The sequence below is a fragment of the Callithrix jacchus genome, chromosome 15, assembly GCF_049354715.1.
Source record: "Callithrix jacchus isolate 240 chromosome 15, calJac240_pri, whole genome shotgun sequence".
In the NCBI taxonomy this organism is placed as follows: domain Eukaryota; kingdom Metazoa; phylum Chordata; class Mammalia; order Primates; family Cebidae; genus Callithrix; species Callithrix jacchus.
In genome coordinates, this window is record NC_133516.1 from 72,544,042 (window position 1) to 72,567,424 (window position 23,383).

The following is a 23,383-nucleotide window of genomic DNA, read 5'->3' on the forward strand; positions in this document are numbered from 1 at the left end:
TGGGGCGTTGACCTTACGGCATTGACCCAGCCTTCCTGGGCAGGGCCTTGCTGCCTGGGCACCGACATGGTGATGGTGGCAACTCACTGACCTTTCTCTCCCGCCTTCCCCTGCAGAACCTGAACGTGTCCTTCCAGGGCTGCGGAATGGACTCGCTGAGCGTGCGGGCCATGGACACTGACACGCTGACGCAGGTCAAGGAGAAGATCCTGGAGGCCTTCTGCAAGAACGTGCCCTACTCCCAATGGCCACGCGTGGAGGATGTCGACCTCGGTGGGTGGGGATGGGGTGGAGCCCCATCAGGCTGCTTCAGCTGGGGCTGGCCCCTGCCTTGACGGAAAAACTCCTTCTACCTGGCATGGTGCATGAACGTGGGGACATGGAGAGGATCTGATGAGCCCCTCGGCCAGAAGCTCTTGCTCTGTGGGAGACAAGTCCTGCAGTGTGGGCGAGTAAAGGGCAGCAGCAAAAAGCCTTCAGGAACGGCTTCCTCATTCCTAAAGGAGGGGTGCAACCCCTAAAGTGGGTTGGTTTGTCTTTGAGACAGGGTCTCACTCTGTCACCCAGGGTGGAGTGCAACCACTCAGTCTCAGCTCCTGGGCTCAAGTGATCCTCTCATTTCAGCCTCTTGAGTAGCTTGGACTACAGGTGTGTGCCACCACACCCAGCTAATGTTACTTTCTGTAAAGATAGTGTCATGCTATGCTGCCCAGGCTGGTCTTGAACTCCTGGGCTCAAGTGATCCTCCTCCCTCAGCCTCTCAAAGTGCTGGGATTACAGGGGTGAGCTATGACGCCCGGCACGGAGTGGGTTTTGTGAGTCTTTGTGAGGCCAAGGGTTTCATCGAAATTGTAACATGAGCAGCCCTGCAGACAAGGCCACTTCCAGAGCTTCTCCTTGGTGTCCTCCATCCTGGCACCTTCACTTTGTACCCTCACACCCTCTCCCCCAGCTCATTTCCTGCCTTCCCCATTTTACAGATGGGAAAATGGAGGCTGAGAGAGGCATGGCTTGCCTCGGTTTCCATGGGGATAGCGAGAGGCCTCTCCCTGTGTGGCTGGGCCGGTACCTACCCCTCAGGCTCAGCTCCCTGCCCAGGCCCTGATGGTCTACTCCTTGTCCCCCAGAGTGGTTCGCCTCCAGTACACAGAGCTACATCCTTCGGGACCTGGATGACACCTCAGTGGTGGAAGACGGCCGCAAGAAGCTTAACACGCTGGCCCATTACAAGGTGCAGTGCTGCCCCCACTCAGTCCTCAGCCTCCATTCCCCCACCCCGGCCTCTGGCCACTGACCTTGTCCTTTCCCCTCTTGTCAGATCCCTGAAGGTGCCTCCCTGGCCATGAGCCTTATAGACAAGAAGGACAACACACTGGGCCGAGGTAGTGTGGGTGCACATGGGAAGGGAGTCTAGGCTACGTGTGGGTGGGGGCTTCCATCCTATGCCCCAGTGGGGAAACTGAGGCTCCAAGAGGCAGGGCTGTCCTGGGTTGAGGCCTCCTTGGTGGGGGCTGGGCGGGGCCAAGCTCCTCTGACCCAGTACTGCTTGGGCAGGACCCGCACCAGGCCTCTTCAAGCCGATTTCCAGCGGCAGCTGGAGAGAGTCCCGGGGAGGGCAGGAAGTGGTTCCAGGAGGTCTGGGCAGTGGCCAGGCCAGAGGGGAGCCAGCATGCCAATCCAGCCTGGGGCCATGTCCCTGCCTCAAGTCCCCTCCACACCCTCAGATGGCACAGCCGCCTGGTTGGCAGGCCTGCGAGCCCAGGCTCCTGGGTCTCCGGGTCCCCTACTGAGGTTGGGGGCAGAATCTCAGGTCTCCCCCAGCAGGAGCTCTGGGCTCCAGAGGGGTGGGCGGAGGCAGCTGCCCTGCCTCCCCGGGCCCCTCCTCCTCTGTCCCTCCCTCTGAGTCCCTCCATCCCTGTGGTCACTGTGTGTGTGTATTTCTCTCTCTGCCTTACTCTGCCTTGTTGGCTGTGTGTCTCTGGACCTCTCTCCTCTCTCTCTCCATCTCTCCCAGGCTCAGTCTCCCTGTGAGTGTCTGCGCCTCCGTCTTCTTCTCTCTGCCTGTTTGGATCTCTGTCTCTGTTTCTCTCCCTGTCTTTCTGTCTTCGTTTCTGTTTCTCTCTCCTCTCCTCTCTCATGTTTATTTATTGTGTTCTTCCTCTCACAGTGAAAGACTTGGACACAGAGAAATATTTCCATTTGGTGAGTGCCCAAGCTCAGCCCCAGGGGATCCGGCCCCTCAGTGGGTGTGGCCTTGGCTTTCTGTGGCCCTGGGCCTCTGGGAAAAGTGCTCCAAGCCCCGGGAAAGGCTGGGGGTGGAGGAGTGGGGATGGGGCCCCGAATCAGGAGGGAACCACAGCCCTGTGCGCTAAGAAGCATGGCAGAGCCAGACCTCCCACAGGCGGCCAAGGATGGGGCCTGGTGCGGATGCTGACCACTGCCTGGCCTCCCAGGTGCCGCCCACGGACGAACTGACAGAGCCCAAGAAGTCTCACCGGCAGAGCCACCGCAAGAAGGTGCTCCCAGAAATCTACCTGACCCGCCTGCTGTCCACCAAGGTGGGTCCAGCCTCAGTCTCCCCTCCGTGCAGTGGGTACAAGGGCCAGCTGTGCACATGGCTGGCTGGGAGAGGGCTGCGAGTTCTTCCTGTTTCCCTTGTGGAACTGGAGGGCTGGAGAGCTAAGAGGCTGAATGCTTAGGGTCTCAGTTGAGGAGGCATTTCCTCCCATTGCTGCCAGGAAAAATGCCTGACAGACACTTCTACGTTAGTCCACGTAACGTCACAGCAGAGGCCCAGAGGGGTCAGTGATGTCCCCAAGGACACACTCCACGCTCAGTAGCAGTGCCACCACCCCACAGCCCATACCCTGGCACCTCCAGTTCTGGACTCTGTGTCAGTGCCTTGATTGGTCCTTCCAGTGCCTCTGTGAAGCAAGTTTCGAAGGCTAACCCATTATCACAGACAAAAATACTGAGGCCAGATAGACTTGGTGACCAGCCTGATGCCATGTGGCTTCCTCATTCAGCAGCCTGGGCATTTCAAGCTCTGCAGAGCCACCAAGGGTGCCCACTAGCCTTCTGCACATGGCCTGGGGCTGATGGTGGCCACCCTGCTACCCTACAGGGCACGCTGCAGAAGTTTCTGGATGACCTGTTCAAGGCCATTCTGAGTATCCGTGAAGACAAGCCCCCGCTGGCTGTAAAGTACTTCTTTGACTTCCTGGAGGAGCAGGCTGAGAAGAGGGGAATCTCCGACCCGGACACCCTACACATCTGGAAGACCAACAGGTGGGGGCCATGCGGATTTCACTGTACCGTCGGGGCCCCTGTGGCAGGGGGTTCAGAGTCTAGCCTCTGGCCTCACCTACTTGGGTTTAAGCCCTCCTCTGCCATTTCCCAGCTGTGTGCTTTCAGATGAGTGACTTAGCCTCTCTGTGCTTCAGTTCCCCTCCATCCAGCTGTAAAATGCCACCCACGTTAATGGTAGGAATTAACTAGAAGAGTGCCCAGGAGGCACGGTCTAGGGGCTGTCCTTACTATCATTCTCCCACACGCCTCTCAGGTGGGCACCACTAGCTCCACTTCACAGATGAGCACACCTGCTCAAGCCCACACCGGCCCTGAGACAGTAGAGCCAGGCTCAGCCCCACATGACCTGAATCCCCTACCCAGTCGGTAGCCCTGCTTGGAAGCACCTCTTAGCTTGTCGGGGTCACACACCCCCACGAGAAGTTGCTGGAAACCCAGTCTGAGCCTTGGGAAGAATGCCTCCAGCCCAGGCATCTCTCTGCAGTGAGAGCAGCTTCCCAGAGCTCTGGGGGTGCACGTGCCCAGGCTGCTGAGTCACTGGGTGGCCTGAGGTGGGTGTTGCTCACCCTCTCTGGCCTCTTGAGGACAAGGCCAGCACTCCAGGCCCTGGCCCCTGCATCCCTGCCACAGCTACTCTGCTAATGCTGGACTTCCTGCTGCCTGCAAGGGTTGGGGGAGGAGCTGGGGGCTGGCAGGGTGGGGGGCTTCTAATGAGAACCAGGACCTGGCTGGAGGCTCAGCAGGGGGTTGCGGGGGTGGACCAGCTAAGCCCTGCAGCTCCTGCCTTGCTCCAGCAGGAAACCCGGCTCTCGGCCCCACTGCCACCCCAGCTGGCCAGAGATGGGCAAACTAACGTTCCCAAAGGTCACATCTTGTGACAAGGCTCCACCTCGGGCCCTTGAGGGACAATGCCAGCTCTCTCCTCCAAGGCTGTCCCTCCACTGCATCCTCCCCCACCCTACCCTCAGGGTGGGTTCTCATGGCCTTTGTTACCTCACCCCACAGCCTTCCTCTCCGGTTCTGGGTGAACATCCTGAAGAACCCCCAGTTTGTCTTTGACATCGATAAGACGGACCACATTGACGCCTGCCTCTCAGTCATCGCACAGGCCTTCATCGATGCCTGCTCCATCTCTGACCTGCAGCTGGGCAAGGTCGGCTGCTCCCAGGAATGACCAGGCCGGGCCCATGCACGGGGCGAGTGGGGTGCTGACCATGGGTGGCCTCCTCGGCTCTCTGAGGCTGACCTCAGAGATCTTCCTGGGAGGGGAACCAAAAAAGAGCTCAGGTCTAGCGGGTGTGGGATGAGTGAGTCATTCAGACAGGGAGGCACCTAGAAGCCGGTACCTTCCATCAGAAACTGTGTCACTGCAGACCAATGGCACCTGCCATAGCTGTGCTTGGCACTGGCTTTGAAAACTGAGGCCCAAAACCCGGTGTGGGAAAGCCAGTATGGGTGTAGACAACCTGCTTGGCCAGGCACAATGTCGTCTGAGAATCAGACTAAGCTCTGGCCAGCAGCCCCTGAAAGTCAAGAGCCATTCAAGCGAGCATTCAGTGAAGGGGTGGACAGAGGGGTGACGGGTGGCTAGGAGCTGTGAGATCATGCAGTGGGTTGGGGGCACACCAGGCTCTGTCTGGCTTTAGAGGTTGGAGATGGAAGAAGATGGCCTTCCAGGCAGAGGGAATGACACCGGCAAAGACAGGGAGGCAGGAGAGCACTGGTGGCTGTGAGTAGGGATGAGACAGCATGATTAGAGCTGGCCCTGCAGGATTGGTCCAGGGCGTGCATGGCCCTGCATTTAGCCCATGCATTTCAGAGACGGACCATGGGAAAGAAAATGCCTTTGCTCCACTGCTTCTCACGTACTGCCTCAGAAGGCAGGATGCCCATGACAAAGAACTGGGAATGTCCTTGGCACTTCTTCCGGGCGCTAGGAGCATGTGGTGGGAAATGTTCCACTGAGCCAGCACTCAGGCTTCCAGAAATCCTAGCCACCAAGACCTATCACCTGTCAAGGACACATCCTTGTTACGTGGAATGGGCTGCATGCAGCAAAGAGCTGGCACGAAGTCTGTGCACTGTTCCTCCTGAAAGAAGTAGGGCTCCCGCAGGTCACTGTCCTGATAGTCCTGGGGAAAGTAGGTGGGGCAGACAGAGCACAGTGAGGAGCCCCTGGTCTGGGGCTGGCTGAGTAGGGGACATTCAGTGACAGGGTGAGCCTCTTCGGGCCTCAGGGGCCTGCTTAAGGTCACTTATGTGGCAGGAGGGATGAGGGCTTATCTAGAAAACAACCCGATCTGTCCTTTCTCCAGCGGCCATCTAACCCCCTCACTCCTCTCTGCCCAGGATTCGCCAACCAACAAACTCCTCTATGCCAAGGAGATTCCCGAGTATCGGAAGATCGTGCAGCGCTACTACAAGCAGATCCAGGACATGACGCCGCTCAGCGAGCAGGAGATGAACGCCCATCTGGCTGAGGAGTCTCGGGTACAGAGGTTTGGGGGGGCCCTGACGAGCTGCAGGATCGGAGCTGGGGGTCTGGGCCTCAGTGCCTCCACTGGAATAAGGGCAGGGAGCACAGTGGGCATTTCAGGCAGCTGTGACCTCTTGCTGGCCTGTAAGTTCGTTGCACATTTTCCCAGAGCTTGGGGCGTGGGAGCAGGAGAGCACCCTCTGGACGGAGAGGAGACTGGACTTCAGGGTCCGGGAAGCCATCTTCATCTGCAGGACTTGAGGGGCCTCGTCGGTGAACTGTGCCGTGGGGAGTTGGGGGGTTGTGTACAAGCTGGCTTTGATGGGGTGTGGCTCAGCTTTGACAGCTGGGTTCTCCTCCTCCTCCCCGTCCTGCCTCCTTGTAGAAATACCAGAATGAATTCAATACCAATGTGGCCACGGCAGAGATTTATAAATACGCCAAGAGGTATCGGCCACAGGTGAGTGCCCTAGGGTGAGGCACCTGTGGTCGGGGCAGGGGAGCTTCCTACTCAAGTACACACATCTCAGGATGGCCGCCACTGGTGGTGGACATTCAGGGGTGCGTTCTCCCCCGCGAGGGGCCCGGCTGACTCCGCTGCTCCCCTCAGATCATGGCCGCACTAGAGGCCAACCCCACGGCCCGGAGGACACAGCTGCAGTACAAGTTTGAGCAGGTGGTGGCTTTGATGGAGGACAACATCTACGAGTGCTACAGTGAGGCCTGAGACACACGGAGAGCTGGTCAGGCTGCTGCTGGGGAAACAAGATGCCTGCTGGGGCTCGACCTGATCTTCCACCCCTTGCCTGTGACTCAGGCTGGGAAATACTGAGCAGAGACGGCTGGGGCGGGGGCAGGAGGAGGGGCTGCTCTGAGCCAGGCAGAGGTGCTCAGCCTTGACCCCTGGGGACCTCCATGCCCTCCCACCTGGTTCCCAGATCAGTCTCTGGGACGGGGGCCAGAGAGCTGGTCAGGCTCCCCCGTCTGCCCAGCACGGCCTGTACTGTGCCCACCCACTCGCTCCGCAGCGCCCAGCTGGTCCTGCTGCTGAGAGCCCCGAGCAACCAGGCAGCCAAGCACAAAGACGGGGAGAGGAGGCTGCAGCCCAGAAACTCTACCTCATCTACACTGGGGCAGGGAGCCGTCCTTGAACCGGCCTTTGATTGGTTTCTGCTTCAACCACCAAAACGTCATCACCACTTTCCCCTCACCCAAAGAGGATCCTGGCCACAGACACTTTCAAGCAGTGTCAGGTTTTTGTTGCTTGGGCGGCTGTTGGTAGAGTGGGCAGTGCCCATGCCAAGGGGTGCTCTGTGGGCTCCTCCAGCAGCAGGAAGGGTGGAGGGGAGGGGAGGGGTGGGGAATACAGGAGCTGAGAGCCCCGTCTCCAGGGAAAGGAGAGGGGTTAGGATGCACCTAGGCTGTAGCTGGGCTACTTGCTCTTGCTGGAAGTGTTTCTAAAGATAGCACCACATTTTTTTTTTTTAAAAAGCTTTTATATATTAAAAAAAAAAAAACGTATCATGCACCAACTGTGAATAGCTGCCGCTTGCGCAGAGGACCCGGGGAAGGGTCCCGAGAGGCTCCCCCTGCAACACTGGAAAAGACTGCTCCAGAGATCGGGCAGACCTGGCAGAGCGCCCCCGGTGCCTGAGACCACCACCCATCCCGCTCCTGCCAGAAGCGACCCTATGTGGCCGAGGGGCCATGTCGGCCCCTTGAAGTCAACTCAGCCAGTGTTGGGACTGGCTCAGAGCCCATGGGGGCCGGAGGAGGGCAGCTGGGACTCTGGTATCTTTTTTATAATAAAAGCCTGACGGGCAAACCTCCTGTGGGCTCCAACCGTTGTCCTAAGATAGCCAATCGGTGAGATAGTTTCTTTACCAGTTTGTGAGAGAGGGAGGGAGGGAGCCTGCCGTCCCTCCTGCCTCCGCTGCACTCTGAGGTTTGGGCAGTCACGGAGATGAAACGAGACGGTACAGGCTGTGTACATGCTATGGGCCTGGCCTGGAGCTGACATTCCTTAAGCTCTGAAGACACCCCGGAACATCCAGGAAGATTTCCCAGCTGCTGTGCGCTGCCTGCAACTGTGTGGGCCCTGCTCCTCCCCTCAGCTCTAACAAGCCCACGAGGAGCGTGCTAGCGTCCCTATGTGACAGACACAGCAACCAGGCTCAGCACAGCTGAGGCATTGCTCAAGGTCCCACAACAAGGAAGGAGCAGAATGAGAACCACGTCACATGGGCCCTTCCTTCTTCTGTCCCGTGCACCCTCCAGGCCAGAGTCTCCCCAGTGATCCCCCAAATAGGTGGGAGGCCAAAGATGACCACCCTAGAAAGGGAGCTGACACTTGCCCTGAATTTCTGATCAAGCTTAAAAAGTACGTAGCATTGGCTGGACGCGGTGGCTCACGGCTGTAATCCCAGCACTTTGGGAGGCCGAGGCGAGCGGATCACGAGGTCGAGATGGGGACCATTCTGGCCAACATGGTGAAACCCCATCTCTACTAAAAATACAAAAATTAGCCAGGCGTGCTGGCGTGTGCCTATAGTCCCAGCTACTCGGGAGGCTGAGGCAGAAGAATCGCTTCAACCTGGGAGGCGGAGGCTGCGGTGAGCCAAGATTGTGTCACTGCGCTCCAGCCTGGCAATAGAGTGGGACTCTGTCTCAAAAAAAAGTACCTAACATTCAGCCCATTTATCAGAAAAGGAAGCAGGCAGTTTAACCCCCAAGCACAGTTGAACCCTAAACACTGATCTCCACAGTACAGGCTGTTCCTCACCCCTGCCCACAGGAACAGTGAACCTGACACAGACACTCCCAGCCCGCTGGCTCCTCCCCACCCCAGGGAAAGGGAAAGATCTCAAGAGCCAGCTCCAAATGTACAGCAACTCTAATTTCTTGCTTTTGTGAAGGAAAAATAGTTACACACGTACTTATCAAGAGTAAGAACTAGGACAAAAGATTCATACACTTTAAACAAAATCCCACAAATACCAGTTCTAGAATTAATGAGAACAGAAAAGTGAGGAGAAAAGTAAACAAGCTTTTGCTTTAAAAACAGCTTTTTCCTGTAGTGGCTTCTGTGTGGAATGATAGTCTTTATCTTTCACATGTTCTATTCTGAGCATTGACTCCTTCTTATTAAGCGGCAGATTTTCTAATTTAAGTTATCAGCACATTTGATAGCATTTGAGGGTGAGGGAGGCGGGTGTGACTCTAGAATGAATACCCGGTTCCCAGAGAAATGGAAGCACAAAAAGCGTGAAGAAAATAAGAGCTGCCCTAACCCTCCGTGACTAGCAAGCGTTTCCCAGAACGCCACCCGCATGGGGTGCTTGGATAGGGCGGGGCCGAGGAGTGAACTTGGGATGGGGCGCACACACCATTTTGCAACCTGATTTTCCCCCATGCAACAATATGTCAGTAACATCTTTCTGTGTCATTAAATATTCCACAGCCTGTCTTAATGTCTGATTAACATGCACTTCCTCCTTGAAGTTCAGAAATGTATTTGCTAATGGAGGAAATCTCTGGTTTTCAGAGTCGTTTTTCAACAGGGAAAGTGGCCACCTTCCATGAACCAGCTATAATCCTTATCTGGGGTTCTGAGGACCTGGCAGCTGTGGGCAGCAGGGAGGTCCCTACCCTCTGAGGGTCATAGGAGGCTGGGGACCCCTGATGTCGCATCCTCAAACTAAACACCTTTCAAAAGGGAAGAAACCATTGCAGCTAAGGGAGGTGACTTGCCCAAGGTTTCACAGACGCCAGACACCCCCTGCCCCTGCCCCCGGCTCATGGACATGAGATGCCCAGTGATTCCCTCTGCACTGCAGCCTGCCCGGAGGTGCCTCCCACAGCTCCAGGCCAAGACGTGAATGAGTGGTGGCAGGAGCAGACCCCTCCTAGGGAAGCACCAGCCCAGCCCCACTGCACCATCTGCTCTGGGCGCCCCTCTGGGCCCTGCTGGCAGCCACATTACCGACACCCCAGGGAGGCTGTCAGCACATCTAGGCAAAGCCTGGATCCCAGGAGGAGAGAGTGGGGTGACGGAGCAGGGGCGGGCCGGGAGCGGCTGTTGCCCTGTGCTGAGCAGCCTGCCTCCCTCTGTGCTGTCTGCCCCTCTCTCAAGGCCTGTGCAGTTTGCCTCTGACACTCCCTTTAGTCTATCCCTCCTCTCTGTCCTCCGTGGCTTGGCTGCTACCTCTCATCAGGACCACATCTCAGCAGCCTCCCAGCATGTGCCGAGTCCTCACCTCAGGAATGATCACTCAGCAGTCACCTAGCTGTCTAGACCCCCAACTGCAGACTCATCAGTGACCCTTCCTCCATTCAGTCCATCAGCAGAGCCTGTCCACACCGCCTTCAGCAGCGACCTAGAATCTACCACTTGTAACCACTTGCTCTGTGAGCACGTCCTGGCTGGCCACCACTCCCTCATCTGGGCAGTGGCAGGGGCCTCCTCGAAGGCCTGACTGTCCACATCCCTGCAGTGACTCTGTTGCTGGCCGTCCTCTAATGGTTCCCTATTAACAATTAAAGCCCACCGTGCTTGCCCTGGGCTTACAAGGCCCTGCGTGATCCAGCCCTCATCTACCCTACAGCCCTTGTTCTGGTGAAATGAGGGGATCTGTTTAGAAAGATCCATTGCTTCGGGACACACCACCCCAGGACATAGGGGCTTGAAATAACAGCAGTCACTTCTTTTGTCCACGAATCTGCAATCGGGACAGGGCTTGGCAAGAAAGGCTTGTCCCTGTTTCACCAGGTGTCTGCTGGGGCAGCTCAATTAGGGCTGGAAGATGCAGTTCCGACATGCTGCACTCAGACAGTGGCAGATGGTACCAGCTGGTCAGGGAGTTCAGCGGGGGCTGAACGGTGGGATCCTCAGTTCCTCTCCACAAGCTGCTTGGGCTTCCCCATAGAATGGTGGCCAAGTTCGAAGAGTGAGTATCACAAAACAAGAACCGTCCCCAAACACAAGAACTAGAAGCTGCCTTAAGGTTGGGCCCAGGAATTGTCATCACGTCATTGTCACTGAACTCTACTAGTCAAGCAGTCATGGAGCCCGCCTCTCCATGTGAAGGGTGCCGAGAATGTTTTTAAAGCCCCTGGTCCTCATCTCCCATGCCTGTCCTTCTCTTTACTGGGCTGTAGCCTCACAAACCTTCCTGTGGAACACGTTCCCACCCCAGGGCCTTTGCACCCACTCTTCCTTCTGCTGAAATGTGACCCACTCCAGACACAAGGTCCTTGCTCAGACAGCCCCTCCCATCCTGTCTCAAACTAGCAGCCAGCCCTACCTGCCCCGCTGGAAGCCCCACCCCGCCTCCTCTTCAGAGCACAGGTGCTGGCTGCTGCAGAGTAGGAGACCTGTTGACTGTCACTGTGCCTGGCCCAGTAGCACTTCAGAACCAGTGGCTGAAAGGTCTCCCTCTCTTCTCAGCCACTCTAATCTTTCCTTTCCACAGCCAGAGGGTTCTTTCTAAACAGATCCCCCTCCTTTCACCCCACCCCTCACACGACACCCTCGGCCCCATCCACCTGGCAAAGGCTACCCATCCTTTAGGATCAAAAGCCACCTCCTCCTGGAAGCCTGATCTCAGGGCCGGGTTAATCCCCACCAGCTCCTTTGCATCTCAATATCTGATGTCTGTGCCGCAGCTCCATACAGTACACAGTCTCCCCGAGGCAGGACCTCCTATCTGAGCCCCAGCATTAGCCAGGTAAACAGCAGGTGCTCAGGGGATGCTCGTGGAGGACCGAATGGCCAAGTCCTTGAACCTCAGCCCCTACCCACACAATTGCAGGGGAAAATAAACAAGTCTTTATTGATAAATAGGTTAGAATTAAATAAATAGAGCAATAGTTTGTTCAAGAATAAAAACGAGGACAGAGGCTAAGTATCTCTCCACCCCTGCCTCCGGCCCCAAGCTTCAGCCCTCTGGCTGGACACTTTGGATGATGGGAACTTGATGTCGATGGGCAGCCCAGCCGTTCTCGAGCCCTTAGGGGCCTCCGTCTTCCTGGACAGATGTGCAGGTACCACCTTGGACCCACCGGCCTTAGCAGAAGCACCCTTGGCATTCGGCCCCTGCCCAGCCCCAGTGGGGGCAGGGGCCTGGGCCTGGGCCTTGGCCCGGGCCACCGACTTCTTTTCGGTTAGGGAAGCAGTACCACTCTTGACCTATACAAAAGCAAACCAGAAGCAACGAGACAGCTGGGAAGGTCTGAAATCGCAGCTCTGGATGGCTCTGGGTACACAACATTTCCCTTCTAAGCCTTAGTCTCTCATTTCTAAGACGAGGATGGCAACACCGCCAGGGGGCCGGGGGACCAGAGAGAAGGTGGTGGACTGTGCTTTGTACGAAAAGAAATTGACACCCATCCCCAGCTGACCGTTCCAGGGGCTGGGTGTGGGATGCCCAAGCGCTGGCCTGTACAGGGTAGCCAGCCAGACCAGGAAAGTCGGGCAGGCACCTACCTTGCTGACCGTGGGTCTTAAACTCTTACTCCCAGCTTTGGTTTTCCTGCTGGCCTCAGCACCTCCTGGAATGTGATGGAGAAGGTTTTGTGGGAGAAGGAAGAGAAACTGCTGGTGGGGCAGGAAGTTTCAGGGGCTCTGGAACCCCCATTCCTCCTGGGCCCTAGTCTTCACTCAGCTATGTGACATGCAGCAAATCGTTTAGCCACCCTGAGCCTCAGTGGCCTAGTTTGAAGACAGGAATAACAGCACTCCCCTCAGAGTAGCTGGAGGATTAACTGGAGCCCTTGCTCTATGCAAAGCACTGGGGCTCCAAGCCCACAGATGCCACAGGCTCCTAACAGGTCTGTCACCTCTAGTCTTTAGTTTGTCTTCCACCAGGCAGCCAGGATACTTTTCTTTTCTTTCAAGACAGGGTCTCACTCTGTCACTCAGGCTGGAGCGTGGTGTTGTGATCTCAGCTCACTGCAGCCTTGACCTCCCAGGCTCACGTGATCCTCCTGCCTCAGCCTCCCGAGTAGCTGGGGCGACAGGTGTGCAAGAGCAAGCACAGCTGGGATCCCACTGTGTTGCCCCGGCTAGTCTCTATCTCCTGGGCTCAGCACTCACCTGTGTGACAGAGCAAGAACCTGTCTCTGAAAGAGCAAGAAGGAACAAAAGAAGGACTCTAGCCTGAGCTGCTTCCTGTCAGAATCCTTCCACAGCTCCACACTGTCCTCCAGATAAAGCCCCTATTCAGCTGCCCTTCACAGCTTCTCCTTGCCAACACTGCAGGGAGACCAAAATATCTGCAGTTCCTCAACAACTCCACGTTCCTTTTGTGTTTTGTTTTGACACAGAGTCTCACTCCGTCACCCACGCTGGAGTGCAATGGCGCGATCTCCGCTCACTGCAACCTCTGCCTCCTGGGTTCAAGTGATTTTTCTGCCTCAGCCACCCAAGAAGCTGGGATTATAGGCATGCACCACCATGCCCAGTTAATTTTTGAGTTTTTGCAGAGATGGTGTTTCACCATGTTGACCATGCTGGCCTCAAACTCCTGACTTCAAGTGACCTGCCCGCCTTGGCCTCCCAAAGTGTTGGGCTTACAGGCATGAGCCACTGTGCCTGACCCAAAAACCCTACCTTCTTTATGCCTTGAGGCCTTTGCACAGCCTCTTCCCCTGCTTGGGACACCTCCTCCAGGAAGCCTTCCCTGACCCCTGCCTCAAGGACGAGTCAGGTCCTGGTCTCTGTTCCCCCTTCATAATCCTTGAAATGTCTGCCTCCTTCCCCTAACTACCTACCACGAGTTCTCTCTCTCCAGGTCAAGCCCAGCACTCAGGGCACATGCACTAGATAAGGAAAGCCCTCTCCAGAGCTGGCTCCCCGATCCCACTCCAGTGGCTGTCAAAACTCCTATACCCACACCACCCTCCACAAGTCACACAGTTAGCTGGGCTCCTCCAGCTGCCTTTGGCCTCTGCCTTCCTGCTGAACCCACTGTCATTAGAAGGGGCCCGCATGGCCTTGTCTGGCTTGGGGGGCACCTTCTGAGCCTCACCTGGCTGTGCCTCGGTGTCCTTGGCCTTGCTGCTTTCTTTGCAAGCTTTTTCTGTGTCTGTGCCTGGCTTGAGGGGAAGCTTCTGCACCTCCGCTGGATTCTTGGCTCCCTTTTTCCCCTTGCCTGCCTTGGGAGGCTCCTCCTTGGCCTCATCTGGTTTCTTGGGGACCTTCCCCTTGGCCACGCCTGCTCTCCTGGGGGCCTTCGGGGAGGCCGTCTTCCTGGGCTTGATTGTCCTCTCGTGGTTGGTAACTAACTGGAAGAGAACATGGGGTAGGACTGAGAGCAGAGCCTCAGGTGCCTGATATCTGCCATTCTCCAATGGGAGGCCTTATTCCAAACCTGGGGGCTCTGCAGTCAATGAGGGTCGGGCAGAAGGCACAAAGCCACCATCCTCACAGGCACTGTCTACTACAATTCTAGGATCTCATGACCTCTCAGCCACACCCCCTGCACCTGCCACTTTCCCACAGATCATGCCTCTGGACTCCCCCTCCCCCCACACCCTGCAGTGCCGCCCTGCCTCATGCCCCATGCCCCGTGCCCCTGCCACCTTGCCCCTTGATACTCAGCAGAACATGGGCTGAGGGCAGATGGCTCCGGGCTCATGGCTTCCTCCGCCCCCTCCAGCCACGTACCGCAGCCTCCTCTTCTCATCTTTACAGCAGACCATCACCAAGGGCGTGAGTGGCAGGGTAAGGGAAGGCTCCTGGCAAGCTGTTCCTTTCCTGCCCCCCAACCCTCAGGGCTTCCCATGACCAAGATTAGAAACCACTCGCAGCCCCCAACTGCCAGCACACCGCATCAAACACCAGACGCCCCCTGGCTCTTCCCCTGCCCAGCCGCCTGGCCCTGCCATGACGCAAGTCCAGGCTCTGACTGGCACCCAGGAGTTCCACCATGGTGGGACTTCATGTGATCTGTCACCTGGCAACCACCAGGACCGGCACAGGGTAGGCCGAGAATGTTCCCCAGTGTTCCATGGCAACTGTCACGGCAGCTGCTATGTGCCGGAAGTTGGGCAAGATGCAGGGGCCCGGCAATGACAAGTCAGGTCCTGGGTCTGGTCCCTGAGGTTTTCCTGATGGCTGATGACAGTCCTGATGCTGGGGTGCAGTTTTGTCCCAGACCTGCCCCAGCTCTGAATGACCTGGCATGGATCCCCTCTTGGTGTCTCCTTATGAGGATAAAACGCTCTCCTTTGAAACAGAGGACGTGGCTGCTCAGGGAGGCGCCAGCCCTAACCTGGTCTTGGAGCCGGAGAGAGCAGGGGGAAATCTCTTTGCTGTGCTGAGGAATTCCAGGAAGGGGCTGTGTGCCCAGGACCCAGAAACGAGCACAGCTGGCACAGTCCCTGGGATCCCAAACATGCAACAGTTCACCTGTCCCGGACACCGACAGGGTGACCCTTGCAGTGGGAGCTCAGATGGAGCACACCACCGGCCTTCCTGGAGGAGAGGGCATCTCGGCCGAGACTACAGGAGGAGCACAAAGAGGGGACCGGAGGGGAAAGGCCTTCCAGGAGAGGCTGCAGCTCTCGCAGAGGCCAGGACTATCACTGCAACCCTGGGCCACATTCTCCCACATGAGTGCTTACTTGGAAGCTGCCAGTGGCCCCCCTGGTTTTTAAGTGGGGGGGCCTGGCGAGGAGGCCACGGCACATGCCAGTGGCCAGCGCGTTCTTCAGCAGGTACTTGAAGCGAGGGCCATCTGCTGCGGGGTACTTTCGCAGGATGTAGCGCTTGATGGCTACCACCGATGTGCCCTGGCGCTGCTCCTCTGCCTGCAGCACCTGCATCGCCTCCAGCACCATTTGCAGCGTGGGGGGGTGGCGGCGTCCCACTGGGAAGCTGCTGCGGCTTGGACCTGAGGACAGATGGCAGACCATCACCTGGGGCCCAGTCATAATTCAGTGGCAGGTGTCAGCTGGCCAGTGGGGTGTGGCTGAGGGCCCAGTAAGGATCAGGTGCCCCCTCTCACCAAGACACTAAATGCTGGCATGAAAGCTCCTGGACAGTCTCCCTCAAAGCTCATTGAGTCAGTCAGTCTCTCTCTCTCCCTCTGTCCCCAGTCTCGCTCTGTACCCAGGCTGGCACGATCTCCGCTCACTGCAACCACCTCTGCCTTCTGGGTTCAAGCGATTCTCCTGCCTCAGCTTCCTATCTGGGATTACAGGTGCGTACCACCACGCGCAACTCATTTTTTGTATTTTTAGTAGAGACAGGGTTTCACCATGTTGGCCAGGCTAATCTCGAACTCCTGACCTCATGATCCACCTGCCTTGGCCTCCCAAAGTGCTGGGATTACAGCCATGAGTCACCATGCCCGGTCAAGTCTTTTTTTTTTTTTTAAAGAAAAAGGGAGAAGAATCAAATAGATGCAATAGAAAACAATAAAGGGGATATCACCACTGATCCCACGGAAATACAAACTACAATCAGTTACTACAAACAGCTCTACTCACATAAACCAGTAAACCAGGAAGAAATGGATACATTCCTAGACACTTGTACTCTACCAGACTAAACCAGGAGGAAGCTGAAACCCTGGATAGACCAATAACAAGGGCTGAAGTAGAGGCAGCTATCCATAGCCTACCAACCAAAAGAAGTCCAGGTCCAGATGGGTTCACAGCCGAATTCTACCAGACGTACAAAGAGGAGCTGGTTCCATTCCTTCTGAAACTGTATCAAACAATACAGAAGGAGGGAACCCTCCCTAACTCATTTTATAAGACCAACATCATCCTGATTCCAGGCAAAGACTCAACTAAAAAAGAAAACTTCAGGCCGATATCCATGATGAACGTCGACACAAAAATCTTCAATAAAATACTGGCAAACAGATTGCAACAGCACATCAAGAAGCTTATCCATCACGATCAAGTAGGCTTCATCCTGGGCATGCAGGGCTGGTTCAACGTATGCAAATCCATTAATGTAATCTGTCACATAAACAGAACCAAAGACAAAAACCACATGATTATCTCAATAGATGCAGAGAAGGCCTTCGATAAAATTCAACAGCCCTTCATGCTAAAAACTCTCAATAAACTAGGTATTGATGGAACATATCATAAAATGATAAAGCTATATATGACAAACCTACAGCCAATATCATACTGAATGGGCAAAAGCTGGAAGAATTCCCTTTGAAATGAGGCACTAGACAAGGATGCCCTCTCTCACCACTCCTATTCAACATAGTATTGGAAGTTCTTGTCAGAGCAATCCGGCAGGAAAAAGAAATAGAGGGTATTCGATTAGGAAAGGAGGAAGTCAAATTGTCTCTATTTGCAGATGATGTGATTATATATCGAAAAGACCCCATCCCCTCAGCCCAAAATCTTCTCAAACTGATAAGCAACTTCAGCAAAGTCTCAGGATACAAAATCAATGTGCAGAAATCACAAGCATTTCTATGCACCAATAACAGACAAACAGAGAGCCAAATCAAGAGAGAACTCCCATTCACAATTGCTACAAACAAAACAAAATATCTAGGAATACAACTGACAAAGAATGTAAAGGACCTCTTCAAGGAGAGCTACAAACCACTGCTCAACGAAATGAGAGGACACAAACAGATGGAGAAACATTTCCTGCTCATGGTTAGGAAGAATCAACATCGTGAAAATGGCCATACTGCCCAAAGTAATCTATAGATTCAACACTCTCCCCATCAAGCTACCAATGACCTTCTTCACAGAACTGGAAAAAACCACTTTAAACTTCATATGAAATCACAAAAGACCTCACATAGCCAAGACAATCCTAAGCAAAAAGAACAAAGCCGGAGGCATCACACTGCCTGACTTCAAACTATACTACAAGACTACAGTAATCAACACAGCATGGTACTGGTACCAAAGCAGAGATATAGATCAATGGAGCAGAACAGAGACCTCAGAAGAAACACCACACACCTACAACCATCTGATCTTTGACAAACATGGCAAAAACAAGCAATGGGGAAAGGACTCCACGTTTAATAAATGGTGTTGGGAAAACTGGCTAGCAATGTGCAGAAAGCAGAAACTGGACCCCTACCTGTCACCTTACACTAAAATTAACTCCAGATGGATCAAAGATTTAAACATAAAACCATAAAATACTAGAACCATAAAACCATAAAACACCATAAAAACCCTAGAAGAAAACATAGGCAAAGCCATCCAGGACATAGGCATAGGCAAGGACTTCATGACTAAAACACCAAAAGCAATGGCAATAAAACCCATGATAGACAAATGGGATCTAATTAAATTCCAGAGCTTCTGCACAGCAAAAGAAACCATCATTAGAGCGAATTGGCAACCAACAGAAAGGGAAAATATTTTTGCAATCTACCCATCTGACAAAGGGTAATATCCAAAATCTTCAAAAAACTAAAACAGACATACAAGAAAAAAACAAACAACCCCATTCAAAAGTGGGTGAAGGATATGAATAGACACTTTTCAAAAGGAGACATATATGAGGCCAACAAACATATGAAAAAATGCTCATCATTACTGGTCATTAGAGAAATGCAAATCAAAATCACACTGAGATATCATCTCACGCCAGTTAGAATGGTGATCATTAAATCATCTGGAGACAACAGATGCTGGAGAGGATGTGGAGAAACAGGAATACTCTTACACAGTTGGTGGGAGTGTAAATTAGTTCAACCATTGTGGAAGACAGTGTGGCGATTCCTCAAGGCCTTAGAAATAGAAATTCCATTTGAACCAGCAATCCCATTACTGGGCACATACCCAAAGAACTATAAGTCGTTCTACTATAAAGACACATGCACATGTGTGTGTTCACTGCAGCCCCGTGTACAGTAGCAAAGACCTGGAACCAACCCAAATGCCCATCAATGATAGACTGGACAAAGAAAATGTGGTACATATACACCATGGACTACTACGCAGCCACAAAAAACGATGAGTTCGTGTCCTTTGTAGGGACTTGGATGAATCTGGAAACCATCATTCTCAGCAAACTGACAGAAGAACAGAAAGCCAAACACCGCATGGTCTCACTCACAGGCAGGTGTTGAACCATGAGAACACACAGACACAGGGAGGGGAGCATCACACACTGTGGTCTTTTGGCGGTGGGTTGGGGGGCAGGTGGGCAAGGGAGGGACAGCAGGGGATAGGGAGGGAGGGAAGGATGGACGGGGAGGGATAACATGGGGAGAAATGCCAGATACAGTATGCACCTAAAGTAAAATAAATAAATTTAAAAATACATATATGGAAGGAAGAAGAATTAAAAAAACAAAGAATTAAATATTCCTTTAGAAAACTCGAAACCAGATGAATTTTCTAGACGTAACTACCAGTTTACAGGCCCTCCAGGGGCTTGGTGCACACTCTCAGAGGCACCCTGACATAGAGACTCTCCAGGGCACACAGCCTGGTTTCCTTCTTCCACAAACAAGGGGGAAAAGGAAAAGTGGGAGGCACACCCTATGGACTAAAGATCCTTAGGAAACCTCTCAACCAAATGCTCATTCCCACAGCAGGATTTGAACAACCCAACTAGAAAAAGAAAGGCTACAGATAAATGTGAGCACTGGAAGGAAATATTGGATATTAAGGATAATACTGTTTCAGGTGTGCTAATGGTATTGCGATGGCTTTTTAAAAGTTTCTTACCTGTTAAAGATAACTATTGTAAAAGATATTTACAGATAAAATGAAAGATAAATCCAGCATTTGCTTTGAAATAACCCAGCAGATGAAACAAGAGCATCCACAAGCTGAAGACCGTCGGAGTGGGGGCCGGGTACAGTGGAAGGGAGTCACAGACCATTTGGTGGTCTACTTTTGTATCCATTTGAAAGTTTTTTAAGACAGGGTCTCAATCTGTCACCCATTCTGGAGTGCAGTGGCACAATCATGGCTCACTGCAGCCTTGACCTCCCCAGTTCAAGCGAGCCTCTCACCTCAGACTCCAAAGTACCTGGAACCACAGGCACACACCACCATGCCCGGCTAATTTTTGTATTATTATTATTTTTTGACACAGGAGTCTCACTACATTGGTCAGGTTATTCTCAAACTCCCAAGTTCAAGCTATCCTCCCATCTCAGTCTCCCAGAGTGCTGGGATTACAAGCATGAACCACCATGCTCGGTCCTGAAAGTTTTCATAATAAAAAGTCACCAAAAATTTCCATTCTTAGGTATATATCAAAGGGAGATGAAAACATGTGTCCACTCAAAAACATATACATGAATGTTCATAGCAGAATTCATGTCGGCCCAAAGACAAAAAACACCCATGATGAATGATGGACAGATGGATGCACAAAATGTGGTCTTTATCCACCCCGTGGAATAGTATCCAGCCAGCCAAAGGACTGAAGCCTTGGCACATTCTATGACATGGAGGAGCCCTAAAAACATGCTAAGTGGGGCCGGGTGTGGTGGCTCATGCCTGTAATCCCGGCACTTTGGGAGGTCGATGTGGGTGGATCACGAAGTCAGGAGTTCAAGACCAGCCTGGCCAATATGGCGAAACCCTGTCTCTACTAAAAAATACAAAAATTAGCCGGGCATGGTAGCATGCGCCTGTAGTCCCAGCTAATTGGGAGGCCGAGGCAGGAGAATCGCTGGAACCCTGGAAGTGAAGATTGCAGTGAGCTGAGATCACGACACTGCACTCCAGCCTGGGCAACAGAGTAAGACTCTGTTTAAGAAAAAAAAAAAAAAAAAAAAAAAAAAAGTCAGAAAAAGCCACATACTGTCTGATTCCATTTATGTGAAATGTCCAGAATAAGCACATCCGTAGATGCAGAAAGCAGATTGGCGGTTGCCAGGGCTGGGGAGTGGGGGTGGAGAGCGACTGCTAATGGGTACTGGTTGTCTTGAAGTGATGAACATGTTCTAAAATTGCCTGTAGAGATGGATACACAACTCTGAATATACTAAAGCCATTGTACACTTTAAAGGGTGATTTGTATTGTATTGGGAATTATTTCTCAATACGCTGTTAGAAAAAAGTTGCAAATGAAGTAGAATCAAGGGTGAGGAGAAGCACGAGAAGCTGTCAGTCACCATGAAAAGCATTAAAAGGATTTTAAATATGAAACTGGATTTAAATGTGGTGATTGGAAATGTGGAAGCTGCAGAATTTAAAAGTTTAAATTCTAGACAATATCGTGAGACCTCGACTCTACAAAAGCCTTTAAAAATGAGCAGAGTCTGGTGGTGTGTGCCTATAGTCCCAGCTACTTGGGAGGCTGAGGTGGGAGGATTGCTTCAGCCTGGAAAATGGAGATTGCAGTCAGCTGAGATCACACCACTGCACTCCAGCCTGGGTGACTAAGCAAGACCCTGTCTCAAAAAAAAAAAAAAAAAAGACAAAAAAGTCAATTGGCTATATTAAAATTTTTTTCAATAGAAAAAACCAGTCTGAAACTGTGGACCTAAAGCAGATTTATAGCGACTGAATCCAGTTCAACCCCTGCCACGTTCAGGCCACAATGAGCCCAGTGCGGGGATATTCATTTGGGAGCCAAAGCCATTGAGCTGATATAGTCCTAGGTCACTCCCGGGTTCTCAGGAGTTTCATTTTGCCCTCTAGGCCTCAGTCTTCCTATCTGTACAGTGGGGATGGGGCCTCTAAGGAGGTCTGAGCCCTCCCAGCTGCAGTGCTATAGAGCTTCCCAAGGATCTTTGCTTGGCCAGACCTCAGGGAGCAGCTCCAACCCCTCCTCTGCTTCCTCCAGACCATGTCTGTCCCAGAGAGCCACCCCTAAGAGTCCTCCCTCAGGCCTGTCCCCTCTGGCCCCAGCCCCTCATTTCGCAACTCTTCAATGCCTGCTGTATACCAGGATGTCCAGAACAGAGCTCAGCCCCCCCAAATCTGCCCTTCATCTTTTCCAGGAATGCCCCACACCCCCACTGCCCATACCTACCCAATATCCAATCAAGAACTGGGGGCATTCGGAGCCCTCTCCTTGCCACCACACTCATCCCAGGCCTCTCCGTAGGCTTTTCTCTCCATATTCTGGCCTCTCCTCTCCAGCCCCCCAGCCCCAGCCTCCTCCCCACTGCCTCTTCCCCACCCCATGCATTCTCCTCACTGCATCTCACACCCCTCACCCCCCTCCATGGCTCCCTGTTCAATGTAAAACTTGACCTAATTGAAGACCGCCTTGCAGGCCCTGTCCGATGGGCCACGGCTCCCACTGCTCCCACTGCTCCCACTGCTCCCCCAGCACTGCCCCAGCATTTCCTTTCTTTCCTCCCAGCGGGAAGATGCAGCTTCTGAGACATGCTGCTGGCCCGCTGGACCCTGGGCCTTGGCCCATGCCCTTTCCTCTGCCTGGGATGTCTCTCCTCCCGGCCATGCAGTCTGCTCTCACTCATCCTTCAAGGCTCAAAATGCACCTTGGCTTGGACACCTCCCCTGATTTCTGACTTCCCAGTTAACTCTGCCCTTGTACCGTTTGGCACCTGGACCCCCAACCTATCTCCCTAGGTGTCTTGGGAGATAGAACACTTCCCTGGGTGAGGCACACCCATTCTTCAGGGTCACCTCTTCTGGGAAGCCTTTCCTGACTTCCCAGAATGGATTGGGGGCTTCCTCTGGGCTCCTCCAGCTCTCTGGATTACTGCCATTGAAGTACACAGCACATTAGCAAACAGCACCTAGCCATGGGCCAGGCTTCCCCATCAGACTGGGTGGTCCTCAAGGTAGTGAACTGGTTTGCCACGGTGGACCCTCCTGTCCAGAGCGACCCTGAGTTGTTGGTTGGTTGAAAACTGGAATGCCTCACTCTGGGTAGAATGCTCCCGCCCTAGTCCCTCCAACTAGCTGCCTGCAGCTGCAGCCCGTCTATAGGCTACAGGCTCCTGCAGGAAACTGGCTGCAGCTGGGAGGCCCTGCTGCTCTTCGCCTGAGTTAGGTGGGCCCAGCCCCCCAGCCCTACTGGGCCTTGCTACCTGTGAATTGGCTTTTCAGCCAAAAGGCAGTTGAGCTCAGCAGTTGGGTGCTGGGTGGGTGCTGGGTGGGTGCTGGGGCCAGGCCCGGAGAGGACAGGAGTGGGGCTGGACAGTCAAGGGCAACCCAGGGAGTGGGCTCACAGGGATGAGGGAGGGGCTGCCTCCTCTTGTTTACCTGGCTTTTCAGATTCAGGAGACCTGGATGATCCTGCGGTGGAAGTCGAGGAGGGTGAGCGCTTGCTGGTGACGCTCCTGGAAGCCATGAGGCCGACCGGTGCAACTGGCAGACCCCTCACCTGGGTGTCAGGCTATCAGGCCTGCCTGCTAGGCTTATATACCAACAGCCCGCACCCACCACTCCACTCAGCCCTGATTGGGCTGGGAGCGCTCCGAGCCGCTGATTGGGTCTGGTGGCGTGGGATCCGGTACAGCAGCCCTGCCTTCTGCAGGGAGCCCCAGCTAGACCACCCACTCCTGTGTAAGCTTGGGCGTCACTTGACTTCCCTGGGTCTCAGTCCCTTGGTGCGATGATGGGGCTGAGATGCTTGATCCCACCTGTGACCTCTGCCTACTAGGGGCTGGAGATGCTGATGAGGAATTGGGGTCACCTGTGTTGGCAGGG

The 23,383-nt window shown here is 53.9% G+C and overlaps 2 protein-coding genes across 4 annotated transcripts in view; one reads left to right on the forward strand and one right to left on the reverse strand.

Annotated features, from left to right (window-relative positions):
- Positions 1-7,615, forward strand: part of LOC100409974 (plexin-D1) — a 51,257-nt gene extending 43,642 nt beyond the window's left edge. For all 3 annotated transcript variants that reach the window (XM_035273792.3, XM_035273793.3, XM_035273794.3), the window contains exons 27-36: positions 117-273; positions 1,128-1,231; positions 1,319-1,382; positions 2,168-2,202; positions 2,454-2,558; positions 3,125-3,288; positions 4,315-4,462; positions 5,659-5,799; positions 6,171-6,245; positions 6,396-7,615. In XM_035273792.3, coding sequence (XP_035129683.3) covers positions 117-273; positions 1,128-1,231; positions 1,319-1,382; positions 2,168-2,202; positions 2,454-2,558; positions 3,125-3,288; positions 4,315-4,462; positions 5,659-5,799; positions 6,171-6,245; positions 6,396-6,512 — 1,110 coding nt within the window. In that variant the 3' untranslated portion in view covers positions 6,513-7,615. The remainder of the gene's footprint in view (positions 1-116; positions 274-1,127; positions 1,232-1,318; positions 1,383-2,167; positions 2,203-2,453; positions 2,559-3,124; positions 3,289-4,314; positions 4,463-5,658; positions 5,800-6,170; positions 6,246-6,395) is intronic.
- A 3,977-nt stretch (positions 7,616-11,592) lies between these two features.
- On the reverse strand, positions 11,593-23,066 carry LOC103788347 (histone H1.8). Its single transcript, XM_078351772.1, is given in 5 exon segments — positions 11,593-11,972; positions 12,270-12,331; positions 13,699-14,068; positions 15,410-15,678; positions 22,886-23,066. Coding segments are annotated over 5 exon segments (1,128 nt in total). The 5' UTR covers positions 23,025-23,066; the 3' UTR covers positions 11,593-11,684.
- Positions 23,067-23,383: the final 317 nt, after the last annotated feature.